The 18,628-nt window shown below is 30.5% G+C and overlaps 1 protein-coding gene across 2 annotated transcripts; it reads right to left on the bottom strand.

The window, feature by feature from the left end:
- Window positions 1-1,134: 1,134 nt before the first annotated feature.
- Window positions 1,135-18,025, bottom strand: LOC107454490 (uncharacterized). 2 transcript variants are annotated; one of them, XM_087164981.1, is made up of 7 exons: window positions 17,974-18,025; window positions 15,917-15,972; window positions 13,370-13,491; window positions 9,873-10,171; window positions 8,448-8,683; window positions 2,086-2,225; window positions 1,135-1,403 (listed from the first exon to the last, which is right to left on the bottom strand). In XM_087164981.1, exons 3-7 carry the CDS (start codon window positions 13,482-13,484, stop codon window positions 1,255-1,257), a joined length of 939 nt encoding a protein of 312 aa, XP_087021107.1. In that variant the 5' UTR covers window positions 13,485-13,491; window positions 15,917-15,972; window positions 17,974-18,025; the 3' UTR covers window positions 1,135-1,254. The 2 variants fall into 2 exon arrangements, with proteins under 2 accessions (XP_087021107.1, XP_042898971.2); XM_043043037.3 differs by lacking the exon at window positions 15,917-15,972 and having other exon boundaries at window positions 17,974-18,002.
- Window positions 18,026-18,628: the final 603 nt, after the last annotated feature.

Below are 18,628 nucleotides of genomic sequence, written 5' to 3'. Positions count from 1 at the left end.
CTAAAAAACTGTAAAAAAATCTAATTTTAATTGAAAGGTTGTACCAAGGTTAATAATTTCATCTAATTTTAGAAACCTGCCTTGCATCAGTTTTAAAAGGGAAATATCCGTTTAATATGACATGCGTGTACAGTAAAACACCGATTAGCCATGACATCGGGTGGGAAAAGGCACCGCGGATAAAGCAAATTACTCAAAATGCAAGGTGGAAGAACGAAAAATATTTTTAAATATATTCATACATGAGTATACATTTAAAGCACACAGCATGAACCTTATTTCTACGTCTAAATCCCTAAAATAACGAATGGTAAAGAAGCAATTATTATATTTGAACTTCATAAAAGTCCTCGTACATAAAAGTGCTCGTACATAAAAGTGTTCATACATAAAAATGTTCCGTTACACTTTTTTGTAAATAAAATCAATGATATAGCAATTGGGCAACGGCTGAAAAGTTTTTGCATCCATGGAGCGTTTCATAGGAAAACATTCATGGCGTTACCTATTCGTTTCCCTTACAATACAATAACCATCTCTTGATTTGTGTATAAATACATTTTCGAGCTTATCTACAACATGAATAAACTTTACTGCTTTGAACTAGCTAAAAAGTGCCCTCTAGAATTTTAAAAAATGTATTTCGACCGTAAGTTGTATGGTGTTTTGTAATTTTCCTATTATGTTCTATCATCGTATGTTGTAATTACCGTGATATTAGGAAAACCCTGTAAGGACAGTTATGACTAAAAAAACCTGCAAGGACGATTAATATGGAACACTCTGTCACCAAATATAACGACCATGAGCCGTGAGTTTAAGAACACACTTTAAGAACTGTTATTTCGGAACAACGAGCAAGGACGATTAATTTAAAAAATAGAGTAAAATCTGCTTCCAAATGTAACGATCATGCGCCCGTGATTTTAAGAACACTCTTTAAGAACAGTTATTACGAAATAACCTGCCATAAAGGTTAATGTGGAACAACTGGTGTAAGCTTTTCTGTTGAGTATAACAACACAAGATTCAATTTTGTTTATCACACCATTTTTCATTTTAACACTACTTATAATTCACAATGTTTAACTCAAATAAAGGGAAATTTCAAAACAATAAAGGCAGCAGAACAAATCATATAAAGAATTTAATTTATTTTGCACAAAATATGATATACCACAGTATCATTGCTTGATATGTTTGTCATCTTGTTACTAATCATCATAAATTATATATTATCCTTTGTCAAAAATATTAATCCTCTTTTCCAGCTACGTCACAAAACACTTTCAAAGAGTATTCCTTCATTGAATTAGGTGAATCACATTTAGCAGTATTGATATCCAAAGTCACTTCATTCTTACAGATCCACTCAAGATTTTTATCACATTTCAATGGATTTCCTATTTTAAAAATGTATTAATTAAATACATATTTATAAAAACATATAAAAATTACTTTAGCTCAACCATCAAAAACCACTGAACTTAGATAGATACCAAACAAAAGAAATTCCTCAAAATAGACGCAGAATTTTCTTTAATGTAACAAAAACTGATAGATAGACGATTGAACTTAAATAAATGTATAAAAACTGTTAGCAGCAAACTCCAACAAATTTTATTATTATTCTTATCATGTTTTTATGTCTTTTTGTGTTTTATTTTATTTGTGTGATATAAATGTTATAAAAATTAAAAAAACACCAGTGTCAAATAAATAACCGGATGATGTGGTGACAGCTCTTTTCGATTTCGTTTGATACCCATCAAACGAAAAGTAATAAAAATCATAGAATTGTCTCATTAAAATTAATCTTAACTTGTATCAAGTAAAAGTTCTGTCTAAATTTGTATGTAACTTTCTTTTCTAAAACGTAAAAAGTAATTTTCTTTCATTAATGAGGACAACATCACAACTTTTATATTAGTTATCATTTTAATATGAAAGACATTTTAATTCAACACGAATTTTTAGCTAATGCATTAACATGCACGAGATGCAAAAATAATTTTAATATTTAACCCATTCAAAGATATTATCTTAAAATAGCTAATCACAAATGCATAAAAAGGCAGTACTCACCTACTAAATGTATTCGTGTCTTTTTCAATATGGTTTCATCCTCTTCAACTGTATTAATCCAATTATTAGCCAAATTGACGTAGACTATTTCAGGCATATTGCTGAACAAACCAAAAGGAATCTCTTTTATTTTATTGTCCCTGCAAGATGGAAATTTAGTTCTATTTTAGAAACATGAAGAATGCCCTCTTTATAATATGCAAAATTGTAATTTAGTTGGAGTTTAATTAACTTTTCTGCGCTCATCTTACAAATAAATGTGTACTTTTTATATAGGCGTTATATTTCTGCAACATACTCAAATAAATGTGTAAGTAACTTTTCTAATGGAGGTGTAATATGCCCTGATTTTAATGAAGGGTATTATTTGCTTTCACACTATAAAAATAATCTGCATCTCAACAACAACGACAGTGTATCTCAGCACTGTAATTGGTGGCGTCAACTTTTCACAAAAGTGGTGTTTTGAACCACCATACATAACTCTTGGATCTGAGTTTTACATTACACCAAGAATGTTTTTTTTACCCTGCACTCTCAGAAATATAGTTCTAACTTTTAGCGATTCAGTAATCCTTGAGCAGCCTTCCGTGATTTATGAGAATTGCGTCGCGAAATCAAGTGATTTGCGACGAAACGTGAACTCTCAAATATATGACGAAAAGGAAACTCCTGGATCAAATATTGGGGGAAAATCGCCTTCTTGGAAGACTTTTTGATGGAACTAACCGTCATTTGCGATACATGGAGGGGAAAACCACGAAAACCTCCCACTGTTAGCTTGACTCTAATGCATGATCCGTTTACCACTGAAGACATTTTACGTCAGTTCTGTGGTCGGTGCAAGCCAGATACGGAATTCGTATGGACCAGCCATCTCTGAGATTTAAACCAGGCTCACAACATAGGAAGGCGAACACTGAATTTATTAATTATACTGATTATTTATTTAATTATTCCCGGAGACATCATGGCTCTGATGAATCAATTTGACGAAACCGGAATGACGTAATATTTCATTACATTTAACGAAAATGGCTTCCTCGAGGAAATTTTGTCACTCTGCCGAAATGTTCGCCCTGAGCTTAAACCAGGAAACGGTTTCTTCAAAAACAAAGAAGTTTCATAAAATTTAGGCATTCATTTTTTGCAGTAGTAGTCGCCACCATCGTAGTTTTCTAAGGTAGTCGCCACCATTTTTAATGCTCAGTAACACTAAGATTTATAATCACGATATAAAATGCACATAAAGTACGTCAGTAAAGTTATTTTTATGAAATAATACAAAGCAAGCATCAATAATGTATGATGTATATCTATACATAATAATAAACGCGGCTGTGTGTGTGTCTGTTTGTCTGTCTGTCTGTAATCACAATATATCGCCCCAGAAACCTCGCCCAGGCACGAAACTCGGCACATAATTGTGTTTTGACATAATGAAGAAGTATTTTTTTTCTTTATCAAAAATTTGGATTAGTTTTTTAGTTATCAGTCAGTTATTAGTTTCTTACAATTAGTATTGTAAGAAAATCTATGCTTTTTCGTCTTCAAAGAGCCATATTCAAAAAACTATTAAAAAATGCATATACATTTCTCCACTCCTATAAATGTATGCTAATGCGAACCTTACAGTTGAAACATTAATTTTCGACAATTTAAACCAATAATATACAAAGGAATTAATAATTTAATTGTAAGGTTCGCGTTAGTTTACATTTATCAAAATGGAGAAAAATTTAACTTTTGTATTAAAAATGTGGCAACATATTCGATCCGTAAATAGAACGCTTCACTTTGACATATTTGTCGCTGTTCATAATTTTTTTTTTTTTAATGGCGGGCACTTGGAGCTATTGTCCATTGGCCACAGAAAGTGCCAGAACTGCTAATTCTCTTTTCGTTACCCAGTGGGCACCTGTGGCGAAGCCACGGCGGTGGAACAGCGTCGCCCACGTCACACTACCACAACCCGTTTATAGGGCGGGTCACATTTACACATTCACACACAAAGGAGAAAGGACATAGAACACAGATAGAGGGAAAGAAACATCCATGCCTTGCCCGGGATTCGAACCCAGAACCTTTCTGATGCAAGGACAGTTCCCTGCCCCTACACAGACTGGTCGGCGCTGTTCATAATTGTTATAATAAGTTTTTCTTCTTGTTTCCACGCTCTATTTTTTTTTCTTAAGCGAAGACGATAATTTTTGTAGCGATATAGAAATAGAAATTCATACCATAAAAAATTATATAGAAATAGAAATTGATACCATAAAAAATTAATTCGTTTTCGTGTTCTTTTCATGTATTTAGCATTTTAGTTTTTTTTTTCTTAGGCGTTGTTTTCTGAGGCCTTTTATTTAAAAAAAAACAAGTCTCCACCTGATAGTTATATTATAGGTTAGGTTACCATAGGCCTTATGTTACCATAGCAAAATTACATCTTCAAACATCATCAAGAGCTATAACACATCTGCAGCAGAACTGGATATGAAGACAAAATTGCAGGACAGGAACACTTTAATTGTCCACTAATCTTCAGATTTCCTGCTATGTTTTAAAAAACTTTATTTGTGAGAACCTTTAGCGTGGCGGACAGCTGGCCGCCTTAGGCGGCTAGTATCAACACCTCCTAGAATGAAGGCCTCAGCACGACACACCCCTCTCAATCCTTAGTAGTCCAACGAGAATCCTTACCGCGTCTTTTCAGAAAAGCTTCGATCGGATACTTTATATGAGTTTGTTTTTAATTAGAAACTTACCTTTCAAAAAATAAAATTTTTTAAGCACTTTTCGTCTCTACTGAAAAGAATGAAATTTATCGAACATATACTAACATTCTGAGAAAAATTATTTTAATTGCATTATCAATTGAAATAAAGATATTAAAAAAAAATTTGCGCTCTAATATACCTTTTGTAATTTATTTTAAGGAATGAGACAATATTATTTGACAATTTATCTATGTAAGCATTTATTATTATTCTTTCATTTAAATATATACATAAAACAAGCTATATATAATAAATAATTTTATCATTGAGTAAAAATTTTTATGAAAACAAATTTTCATTTTTAAGACAGCTGATATAAAGTTATATCCTTAACTTTATTGAAATTTGAACACAATTTTAAATTAGTGTAGTATAGTAAAATTATTTACAAGTTACTAGCTTTTTACAGCTTTCAAAAATGAAAAGTGATGAAACAAGCAACAAAACTGTTTATTTCAAATACAAATATAGAAACAATGTAAGATTTCATTTTAAATCTCTTCAGCTTATTAAAAATATGACCACTTAAACATTAATTTATTAGTCTAGTCATACAAAATATTTTTCAAATAAACTCAAAAAGTATTATAATGCTACTTGTCATGAATGTTACAAATAAAAAACAGAAGCTGTATCAAAAATTGATTCTATATTTTAATGTTGAAAAAAACAAACAGCTCCTTTATTTTAATGTTTGTAGTTTTCTTTTCTTAGTTTCTGGTTCAATTTTAGATTGAGTTACTTTTAAGTTTAAGTTAGCTTTCTTTTTATTAAGTCGTTCAGTTAAAATTGAATCATTTAGCTTTTTACAATAATTGCTTAAAAAGGTGTTAATGGCTCGAGTTACCAAAAATTTAACAATGAAACTGGAATCATGAGCAGAGCATTGATTGTCATTTAAGAATATTTCCTTTCTTTCCAAAACATTAATAGTAGTTTCAATAGCCAAAACTTTATGATTATGCATTTGTAGAAATGAGCTTTCAAACTCTTCAGAAACTAATTTTTGAACTACCACATATGCGTGCAAGATTATGTCAACAATTTCTTGCTTAGGGTAAACCAAACAACCTCTGTCTAATGTTTGAATGTAAGAGTTTTCAACATCATCTATCACATTAAATTTCTCTTCGATATCCGTTAATGTGATAGATTTCTCACAAGATGAACAATTTTTACGTTTTAAATAACAATAGCAACAAAAACCAGCAATATAAGTAAGCACAGGCAAAATACAAACTAATGGAATTAAATCATCTTCATTAACATCAATTTCTTTACCAAACTTTAATTTTTCATTTTCTACATTATCAGTTTCTACCAAATTGATATCTATTTCACCAAAAGAAGACGATTTAATTTTTAACGGGCCAACAGATTGTAATCTCAATTTGCTTTCGGTTTCAAAAACTTGTCTTATTGAAATATTATATTCAAATTTTAAAACTATGAAAATCATGAAAAATTTGTACTATCTCATTTAAAATGCCTTCTAAATTTAATATATATTTTTCTCCAAAATAAAAAAATGAATATAATTTGATTTAATTACCTGAATGATTATTTTAAAAAAGAAATTGTTGATTTAAATCAACGAACCCCGATTTCAACAGAAATAAACTATAAGTGAGAAAACTTACTCGAGAATTCTTAGTGATGATAAAATCCTTCCGTGAGAGTGCTTGTAGCCAACGTCTTTGTTGAGCTTCATCTTTGGGAAAATTAAATACGGCAACTTTTGGACCGTTAGTATAATTTATTTTGCAGTTTACTGCACAGCAATGGTAAGGCATGGCACATTAATATATATTGCAAATATGTAATCCAACAGTAGCTATCATAACTTAAAACTTCACGAAAACGAATTAAAAATAACAAAACACGTGGAAGGGGAAGAACCGGCGCCAAAGGGAATGACTGTTATGGTCACCGGAATTCCATTTCGCCAAAATCAAAGCTATGAATGACGCCAATGCTAATGGAAGAATGTGGCAGCCATTCAGGTCTACTTCGTTGGACTACCAACGGATCGGATTTTTCATTTATGTTAACCCGTGCTGAGGCCTTCCTTATTCTAGGAGGTATTGCTAGTATGCCATATTTCTAAAGATAAAACTAGTTTGATAATAAAATATATTCAGAGTACAGAGAGGATATATGAAATTGTACCGAGCTGGTTGAAATTACAAAGTTATTTAATACAACTGACAGATAAACAATTGACAGACTTGCTTATCGCAATGGAATGTTCAGATGGGCGAGACGAATTTCAATTCTCTTTTCGATTGCAAACAAAAAATATGAATCGATTGAAATTGGAGGTTTAAAGTGTACTCCTAAATGAAAGAAAATAATTTTTTTTAAAAAAAATATATTCATCTGATTTTAGCGCAAGTTCTATCAATTGTTAGCGTCAGGATTTAAATTCATCCTTAAAGATATTATAAAAATTATTATGATTAAATTTATTTATAAACACTCTATTTGGTATAAACTTGAAATAACACACATTTTTTAACACCGAATTCGGATGGTACTACATCACAGTTTTTACAGAGTGCGTATCATTCATAGTACTGGGGAACCGATTTTTTTCTGTTGTATGATTTTTTTTAAACAGATCTCAGATACTTTTGCATCTGCAGAGCTAACTAAGATAGCTGGTCTCAAATCTGCAACCGTTTTCTCCCTACAAACTCCGATTTTTAATGACTTATTTATTTTATTTTTTCGAAATATACGAGTTTAGAAATGCTGTATATAACAGGGTTCGTATAAATGCTATGGCAAACTTCTAGGAAAGTAAGGGCACATTATCAAGAAAGTTGCATAGAAACCCATGTCCGAACATGTCATCACATGCCGCTAGTGGCTCTTCCCTATTATGAATTGCTACTTCATGTACTTCTGAAGAGGTCATAATAGAAAGCTCTCCTAGACGTGTGCTATGACATTTCCAGACATGAGTTTCTAGGAAATTTTAATCTTTATGATATTATTAACTCCCTTAGAAGTTTGTGGCAACATTTACACGACCCCTTGTTATACATAACGTTTTTAGTTTACTGATTACGACGAAAAAGTAGTCAATAAAGCTCATTTTAAAAGCAATCAGCAGTTTTAGGAGCAAAACCAACTTCAGATTTGAAATTCCCACACCTAAATTAAGCAATATCATGTGTTTGCATAGGTGCAACTGAAAATTTGTTCCTCTGGGTAAGCCAATTAAATACGCATAAGCTTCAATAGTTAGAGAAAACTGTGTTGCTCTTTTCATTTTATTGAAATTTTATAGAAGCTATATCATGGCCAAATACGCCTAGCAAGTCTTGAGAATGAGCGCCTATTTCTGAGTGCTTGAAATATGTTGACTTTCATTTGCACCTAATTATATTTGAAGCCAACAAATTTCAAGTAATATCTTACCACTTCAAATCCTGGAGGTAAATTATTTAATGCTACCTAAATTTCAGTAAAAGAATCTCGCTTAAATTTATTTTTTAGATATCTCTTATTACGGTTTCACCAGTATTTCATTTGAAATAATTGGCACAAAAAATATTAACAGATCAAATTGAATCTTACGATAAATCAATATTTTCTAGCACTTTAGAATTTGAAGGGAACACAGATCTTGATATTTTTCTAAAAGAATTTCCAGTAATCGAAAGTATTCGCAAGCCATCTAAGGATTGGAAGGCTTTGTCTCCTAGTGTCCTAAGATCATTCCTTTGTAGCAAAATAGTAGATAGTTTCTTCGAGCCACCAGCAAACCAGTCATTAGTTAAATCATCTATGTTATTTTCCGTCATCATCACATACTAAAAGTAAAATTTTGACGAAGGACAAAAATTAATGCTATTTAACATGACAAAAATAAACATACATCAACAAAAAAGGAAACCTTGTGTATTATAAGGACACAGCCGAAGGTTACAAAGTTAAAACATCATCCATTGACAAAGTAGTTTATACCGTACTAAGTATAATCTATATATATATATATATATATATATATACATATATATATATATATATATATATATATATATATATATATATATATATATATATATATTATTTTGTTCAAAGCGCTTTTTTGAAATTTGATGCCCTCTAAAGGACTGTGTAATGGAACTAGATTAATTGTTACGAACCTAATATTGTTACGAACCTAATACCAAAAATAATGAAAATATGAATTGCACTGTTTAAGCAGCGAGTAATTAATTAAAAAAAGATAAAGGAACACACTATCAAACTTCAACAAATCATTAGCAAATTAAGAATAAATTGCGAAAATTAAGGTACTACTTATCAAAAGTAAAAAAAATTGAAAAGCAAACCTAATTAATTCCTATTTTTGAAATTTAAACTATAAAGCAGCCGAACAAAATACATCATTTCCTTAGTTTACAAGTACAAAACTTGTCTCAATTCAAACCTAATTTCAATTTGAAAATTTATTTTTTTATTTAATTTATTATCCAAGTTAAGAAGCTCAAAAATATTATTCTGAAAGATAATGTTTTGAAAATACACTGCATATTTTTGTTGAAGAAACGTTTTAAACAAGCCTTTTTAACTTTTTACAGCTTAAAAAACAAAACAAAACTTTAAGATAGTTACATCAAAATTAATATTTTTATTGTTTAAATACAGATTTGGCTTCACGGATTCTGATTTATTGGGAAAAAAATTTTAAACTAGTAGAGGGTAGATACCGTATTCCTGTATAATGCTCAGAACGAATTTCAATAAGTTCAAAACTATAAATAGATAATTTTGCTTACCAAACACGTTTATTTTGAATACAGTTTACATGCCTGCCGTTAAGCACTTAATAATTTGATGAATCTCTCTATCTGAATAAATTATTCTATAATAATAGGATTTACTCTAAGATGATATTCGAGAAATTTTTTAGATAAAATTGCCCCAAAAATCATCATAATTGTTTGAAATCTTATTGACTAATTTTTTTAAGTAAAATTTTTTTCTGAAACCTACCTCTAAATTTTCGAGATTGTCTAACTTCAAGCCTGGAAGCGGATTCTTTTTAAAACTGTTGTCAATTTCAAGAATTGTCAAGGACTTTTCTAATCCTTGGAATTGTATAACATCTGATGAAGCAACTTCGATTTTGTCCATAGCAAGATGATCAATATGCAGTCCTTGAAATGTGTCTGGTGCTAATTCAGGAAGTTCAACATCGGATAGTACTAGGTCGATAGAGTAACCTTTCAGCGCTTCAAGAGTTGACCTTAATGTTTTTACATCTGTTATTTTAGAGCAAGTAACTAAGGGACCTAAAAGGAAAAACTAGGTCAAAATAGTATTTACTTTAAATAATTGAAATTTTATTTACAAGTACTTTGATAATCATAAAAATTTCCCCACAAAAACACAAAATAATTTAATAAAACAGAATAAAAATTTCCCATAAAGAAATGTTTTCGAACTACTAATATAAATTACAAATGCGGTCCGAAAAGCAAACTATCTTGAAGTAAAAATAGCAGTAGGAATCAACCTAAGTCCGTAAAATTGTTTGGACATCATTTTGATAATTTTCGACCGAAATTTCAGCTAATTTGAACAAGAAGGTTTTGTTCCAAAATTACTTTTGTGAGTTGCAGAAATGGAAAAACATTGTGAGTATCTAGGTATTATTAGATTCTTCACAGATTAATAAGAAGTTTGACGCGATGTTTGGAGACTTAGCAACTTTTCGCCATCATTTACTACTTTTTACTTTATTTCAGCAATGTATGTAGCAAAGTGGTAGGTGCGAGCCTGGAGTAGAGTTCATATCAACCAACCACCACTGAGATTCGAACCTGGCTCACCTTATTGGGAAGAAAATGCTCTCTTCTGTGACACCGCTGCTCCAGTAACAACTGGAAAATTTTATACAGCTTCACTTTAGAGAAAGTGTGGCAGCTTGGATGATAATGAACACTCAGAACGACCAAAAACTGTATCAGCTTGCAAAAACATTTTTAAAATTCAGCAAATTTCGATTGATGATCATCGAGTTATAGTTATAGTTATAATCCATGAAAAGTAAGCAGAGTTAAAGAGTATAAAAATATCTAAAGAATGTGTTTAGCGGTATGCGCATAGGTATGCGCAATTTGACTGTAAATTGAGTTCCACGCTTACTCAATTTGAACCAAGAATGTCCACGAATAAACATTTGCGCTACCTGTTCGCTCAATATAAATCGGAGTTTTTTTTTAATTATTATTATTACTCAGTGTAGACGAAACCCGGATTCATTTTTGCAGTTTAGAAACAAAATCAAAGTCAAAACAGTGGACTAAAAGGAAGGAATCGATCCAAAAATAAAGACCAAAACTGCTCTTTATGCTAGAAAAGTTTTGATGATAGTTTTCTAAGACAGCCATAGAATCGCTTTAATAGATTACCGTGAAAGGGAAAAAACTATTATTGGCTCATATTATGCAACGTTAGTTGACAGACTAAAGGCTAACGAAAAACGGTAGCATTAACGAAAGGAAAGAAAAGTTGTTTCTCCACGATGATTCTTCTCTTATATCGATGGTAAAAACCCACTAATTTCTCCCTACTCTCCAGGCGTGGACCCAAGTCGCATTTCCTCGTTCATAAAAAAACAAAAACAAAGAAACACTCGGAGCACAAATATTTTCGTCAAAGAAGAAGGTTATGAATTTCGTCAAAAACTATTTTGCAGGGAAAGATTTTTCCCATTTTTTGGACAGCTTAAAGGGATGGAGAGCCTGGTTGAAAGAAGGTTTTGCAGAGAAGAAAAATATTTTTCTTCTCTACTTTAGAGTTAGAGTTCTTTTACACACCTATCGTAAGCAAGAAATAAAAGAACAAGATAATACTTTCGAAAATGTTCGAATTTCATCAGATACGAAATGTTTACTAGAAATATCAGTTTTTCTCTAAAAAACTAACTTTATTTAACTATATTGTTAAATTTACAACCATTTATCATAAAAATTAATTTTTTTTCCTCTTATTTAGAGCCGGCTTTGAACTGACAAATATAAATAAAATACTTACTAGACAGTTAATGCTTAGTTCTTTTCTTTTCCTTGATTTTGATTCCTAACCCAAAAGACAGAAGTACTCTAGAATGAGAACTGATACCAATAGGCTTCCTTTAACTGAAACTAATCCATATTTGTGCTACTTAAGAAGAAAAGTTACAAATACCTTCTCCAATTAGCATGTTGGCAATAGTACTAGTTGCATTACTTCTCATTCAAATACATCCTTAGGGTCTGGTTCATCTGCCACTGTGGATGTTTGCGACAGAACCGGTTACGAAAACTAGCAGTGGCAAAAAAACCGACAAGCCATCAATCTGATTTGAACTTAGTTCACCATCTTAAAAACAAAGCAGTCGACCGTCGACCATCTAGTTAATCCTTGTCTTAAAACTAATTTTTTATTAATGATTAAAAAAATGTTCTTTTTGCAAAATTATTGTCTGATGGTGTCTCTTTTGTTCAAAGGGTATCTTATTTCCTTCAAGTTCAACGTGAATTATATTTTATTTACAATAAATCTAATTGTATAACTCAAAATTATTTTTAAAAAAACACATATTCATTCAGACAAACGAAAATTGAAGACAAAAGTATTGACCTACATCATAGGAAAATTAGAGGTACCTACATTTATGACTCAAAAAACGTGTGTATTTTTGGTAATTTTTGAAACTGAATTCGAAAAAAAAAATTCTCTGTTACTATGAAATCATATACTTTTTCTTAATAACCATAGTATTGAAATCTACCTTTCAAATAAATATACAAAAATTAAATATATTATCAAACTACTTGCACTTTACGCATGTTCAATCGGATAGTATTCAATATGTAAGAAATAATAATTTTTTTGAAATTCATGAAACTTAACAGTTTGCTCTTAACAGGTGCCTGTCAGTAATTACAGTCATCTATAAAATACCTATTACTTGAAACAGTCAAAAAATTTCCATCTTTGTTTAGAGACCATTTAATTTAATGTCCCGTGGTAATCTACACTGTAAAAGATTCCGATTCAAATTATGGTAAAAAGCACAGGCACTGAGAGTGCTGTTACATTTTTCCATAAAATCCATTTTTATCGGAACATTTTAAGGAGCAATACTGTAATTTATACAGCAATAATTGCCGTAGAGTGGCAGAATCACTTGAATTCAATTATTATTACAGCCAAAATTACGGTATAATATTTTACGACAAAAATTGATTTTGCGGTAAAATGGATTTTACGGATGATGCACTCAAAAAGCCTATATTTCTTATTGTGATCTGATCCGGAATATTTTACAGTGTTTGGTAATTCTAAATATTGAGTTAGGTCTTGAGTTATATTATCTTTTTAACAGTTGGAAAAAATCCGATTAACGAAAAAAGCGAGCAAGAACCATAAGTCAAAAAACGTTCTTAAAAGGAAACAGATACACACAAGCAATTAATTGTACTAAAATATAGTTAAATTACCCCACTTGATTGTGCAGGTGCACAATGTTGATTCTAAAGGTGGACATTCATTCAATAAAGCATCGACAGCAATGGTGCTGTACACAAGCAACAAAATGCTAGCTATGAATGCCATCTGTAATCTGAAATGTGCATAAAAAATTAAATCGAATAATAAAATATAAATTCATAAAACATTTTCTAATACATACTTTCCATACAAAATAAAACACGAAACACCTTAACCATCTCATGCCTGAATTTTTAATTGAGTTGTAAAAAACATTTCGATATGGTACAAGCCGATTTATTGTCTCAGGATTGTGGAGTAATAATTTATTCTTGGAAATATTTGTCCTGTATAGTCAAAAATTGGTGTCTTCATGTCCTATATAATTTTAATCCTGGAAAAACTGAATACTCATACTTCATTTACTAAATACAATAAGGTGTAAAATTATATATTAGCCTTTCCAGTAATTTAATATACCCTCCAAAATAAATTAACAGAATATCAGATTTTCACTTCTTTCTTGAATCTTCCGTCGACTCCAAAGAGATTACATAATATTCTCTTAACTTTCTTTAATGGCCTGCCACCTGGTGCGATTTCAAAGAACTATTTGGAGTCTCCAAATAAGGACTAAATTTAAATTACAGTCCAAATACGAATGTCAATAGCATTATGAAGCAAAAATATATACAGTGGTGGCCGAAAGTGTGGACATTTTTTGAAAGTTTCATGTTTTTCAACTTTGATTGCTTGTAGAATATATTAATTTTCACCAAACGTTGATATATCAAATTGAAGGTAATTTAATGTAAAATTTAATAATTAATACAGTATTACAATATCTGTATTACAAAAAAAGTTATGCAACTAATAGTAAGATCTATCTTAGATTTGCAATTTCTTAAAGTGATACTTACACAATCAATACTAAGTAGGATAACCATTATTTTTTAAGACAGCTTCACAGCGTCTTTTCATCGAGTGAACGAGTGTTTGGAATTCATCTTTCGTAATCACATGGTGCCAAGAATCAATTATAGCTTCACTTAGTTGTCTTTTATTGGATGGACGTTTTTTTCGTACAGGAATTTTCAAACGTCGCCGTAAATTTTCAATTGGATTGAGATCAGGACTGTTTCCTGGCCTTAGTAACATATCTATGCCTCTATTTTGAAACCATGTTTTGCATACTTTTGCTGTGTGGCATGGAGCTGAATCCTGCTGAAAAAGTAATGGTGCGTTGTAGGGGAAGAGATCCCTGATGGAAGGTATCAATTTTGGTTTCAGGACAGTTTCGATGTATCATTTGGCATTCAGGATGCCATCAATTACTTAAATTCGTCCCACACCACCTGCAGACATACATGCCCAAATCATGACATTTGTTGGGTTTTTTATAGTTGCTTCAATGCAATCAGGATGAAGTGCTTAACCTACTCTACGTCTCACATATTTTCCACCATCACTACCAAAGAGTGATATTTTACTATCATCGCTCCAGATTACTTGCTTCCATTGATTTTCTGGCCATTTAATGTGTTCTTTTGTCCACTTAACTCGTTTTTCGCGTTGCTTTTGATTTAAATATGGTTTTTTCTTTGGAATTCTCGCTTGTAGTTTAAATCCTGATAACCTTCGTCTTATTGTTCTTGAACTTACTGCAATACCCGCTGCATTCATTTCACATCTAATGGCATCTGATGAAATTTTTCCATCTTGAAGGCATAGCCGTTTAATTTTTCTATCGGCAGTTGCACTTGTGCATTTTTTTCGGCCTGATTTGGCTTTATTTTCCACCGATTTCGTTTTCTCATAACGTAAGCAGAACTTTCGTACACCAGAACAAGTTACTGAATCACCAACTTGTTTTGCAATTTCAGCATAAGAGATCCCATTTTCTCTCAATATGACAATTCGGCTTCTTTTTGTGGATGTCCAATTAGTTCTTCTTGCTGATGGCATTGTTTAAAATTAGTTTAATAAAAAAAAGGACTTTAAATATTCAAAAACTGCAATATTCTATTTAATTGTACTAGTATGCATCATTCCTCAAAATATTTCCACAACAATAACTCTATTACCATCCAAATAACCTGAACTATAGTTACAGACATTTGATTGGTCCTAAGAACAGTGTTTGTGATTGGCTAGTACGCTTTAATTACAAAACACGTCCTTATTCAAAACGATTTGTGTTTGTTTGTTCTACTAAAATGACCATAACTTTTTTCGTAATACATATATTTAAATTCTGCTTTTGTTATTAAATTCTACATTAAATTACTATATTCTAATATATTCTACAAGCACACAAAGTTGAAAAACATGAAACTTTCAAAAAATGTCCACACTTTTGGCCACCACTGTATGTTTTTATGTGAGATCCATATGCATGAGGGAGTTACTGACTTTTAATATATTACTCAGATCGTCTCGTACTAAGCTGCGGTCTTAATGGTTCGAAGGTCTCAATTTTAGTCGCTAATAAGTTTGTGCAGAAAATATTTTAAGTTATGAAATCAGATTAAAAAACATATTTTTCTCAATAAACATACCTTATGTTCGAAGAGTTTCAATTCTTGACCCATGAAATATGGAGGGCAGCCATAACCTGGAAAATATGATCCCAATAGTTTAGGCTGGAGAGTGGTCGAAAGTTTAAGCCCCTTAAAATTAACACGTTTTTTAAACTCACCCGTTTTTGCCCCGTTTTCCTTTTTCATGCTGAGTAGTAAAAAAAAGTCATATTTCAAATTCTTATTTCCCAAAAACTACTTGATCAATTCTGTTCACATTTTAAATAAACAGTTAAATAATAAATTATGATAAAAAAATTATTTTTTACTTAACTATCATCTTTTGAAAAACGTGTATTATAATTGCGTATAAAATTTATTTAGTTACTTTAAAATGCTCGAAAAATATAATGAAATATGCAAAGTGTGAAAGCATTATAAATAGTCTGAAACTTTCGATCTCTCTCCTATCTGCAACTATCTGCACTAATTATTTCCAAATAACCTCCCGTATTTTGACGGTCAGGAGTCAAAATCCGCAACAAAAAAAAAGGAATTTTTACTCATAGAGAGTACTTTTTTCAACTTAAAATATCGTCGCCACAAAAATTTAAGATTAATTCTAGAACCATTAAGATTTCATCTTAGAGCATGAAAATTAAATAATTAAATTATATGTTATTGAGATATTCCGTTTTTCATTTTGGCAACTCTACATTCATCAGCCATTCTATAAAAACATACAATAATGTGTCACAATAAAATTGAGTCTTACCGAGTTGCAGAAAATATCAGACCAGAGATATATGTGAGAACACAAAGGTTATTTAAAATATACAAAAGTGCTGATAAGACTACGTAAAAATATATAATCTGTCAAAAGTGATTTTTCAGATGTAATGCAGCTGCTTTCTTAACAATATATAATGAAGCTCATTTAGATATCGATTATATTTTACTATTACTTCAGAATCAAAAATTGAGTTTCTGTTTCACCATTTTTGTTTCGTTTAATATCAGCATATATTTAATAAGAATTTTAAACCATTTACAGATTCTCTGATACTATACTTTTGTATTTTTGCAGAGTTTTATTATGGTATAAATGCACTCTCAGATAAATCAGTTAACCTTGATTAAACGTAATAAATTTGCTTTAACATTAAAGTAAATTTGCTCCACATTTTACAATGCTAAACTGAACCACCATAGTACACATTGCATAATCAGGTTTATTAAGGATAATATGGTAAACCGTGTGGTATCGACACATTCTCAGTTAAATAAAATAAACTCTCAGATAAATCAGTTAATGGTGATCAATAATGTGGTGCAAATTTGTTTCAATATTAAAGCAAATTTGCACCGTATTAGTGATCAACGTTAACCGATTTATCTGAGAGAGTATTTTATTTAACATTAACACAAATTTTTTCCATATTTAAGCATATAAGTTACATTAGAGCTATGCTTCAACATTAAAGGTAATTTGTTTTAAAATTAAGACAAATTTGCATCACATTTTAAGGTGTTCAATTAAACCATCTTTGTTACAAGTTGAACCATAGTCCGTATAATACAAGATAATATGGTACAACTCATCAATATATTATAATCGCAGAAAATTTATGAGCTATATTTATTCAACACACTTTATAATTTATATAACTTTGGCGCTCTCTGCTATATATATATATATATATATATATATATATATATATATATATATATATATATATATATATATATATATATATATATATATATATATATATATATATATATATATATATATATATATATATATATATATATATATATATATATATATATATATATATATATATATATAGTTATCTCTGTAAATTTAGCATTAAACTTTTATCAAAGACTTTACAAACGTAATTAACATCATGGATAACAACTACTATTATGATTATTATAGATATTGTGGGTTTATTTAAGTTTCCTTCATCAAATTCAAATTTTTAATACATTATTTTTGACAAACAATAATAAAACTTAAGAACATTTTAAGTAGGAAACTATTGTAGTCATACAAAAAAAAAACGTAGTTAAAAATCAGAACATCTTACTTGGAAATCAGCATTTTATATTGAAATTTGTTCATTTAAAATCAAAATCAGAAATCTAACAAGCTGTTGGTTTTTTAGACGGGTGTTAATTTTCCCACATTTATCTCAGGAATGGGTTAGTTTCTTTTTTTTCTTTCCTTTTTTGGAAAGAATACAGATTGTTTCCAATATGAAATAATTTGTTCGTCAACAAGATGGTTTTATAGTTTTTTAATTTATCATATTCTCGTGCCACTTTTATTTGCGTCACCACTGTGGTCCTCAGCCTTGTTACGTCTACCACTGAAGATATTTTACGTCAACACTGTGGTCGGTGAAAACCGGATGCGGAATTCGTATCGCCCAGCATCGCTAGGCTTCGAACCCGGTTCACCTTATTGACAGGCGAACGCTCTATCCCCTGAGTCATCACGGCTCATGAATTACCATTAACGAGATGCGTTAAATGATTTAAAACTGAATAATCAGCTTCATGCAGAGTGTGATGCATGCAGAAATTGTATTTAATATATACGAATGGTAAAGAAAAAATTAGCACATTCATACTTCAAAAAAGTCCTCATATATAAAATATTCATACATTAAAGTGTTCAGTTTAAAAAAATTCATGATCAATATAGCAATATGCGCAATTCAGTTTTCGATCTCTTCGCTG

This window comes from Parasteatoda tepidariorum, chromosome 1 (genome assembly GCF_982258835.1).
Source record: "Parasteatoda tepidariorum strain Cologne lab strain chromosome 1, Ptep-v5.0, whole genome shotgun sequence".
NCBI classification, from domain to species: Eukaryota; Metazoa; Arthropoda; class Arachnida; order Araneae; family Theridiidae; genus Parasteatoda; species Parasteatoda tepidariorum.
Note: the sequence above shows the minus strand (reverse complement) of the source record. Positions and strands in the feature narration are given on the sequence as shown.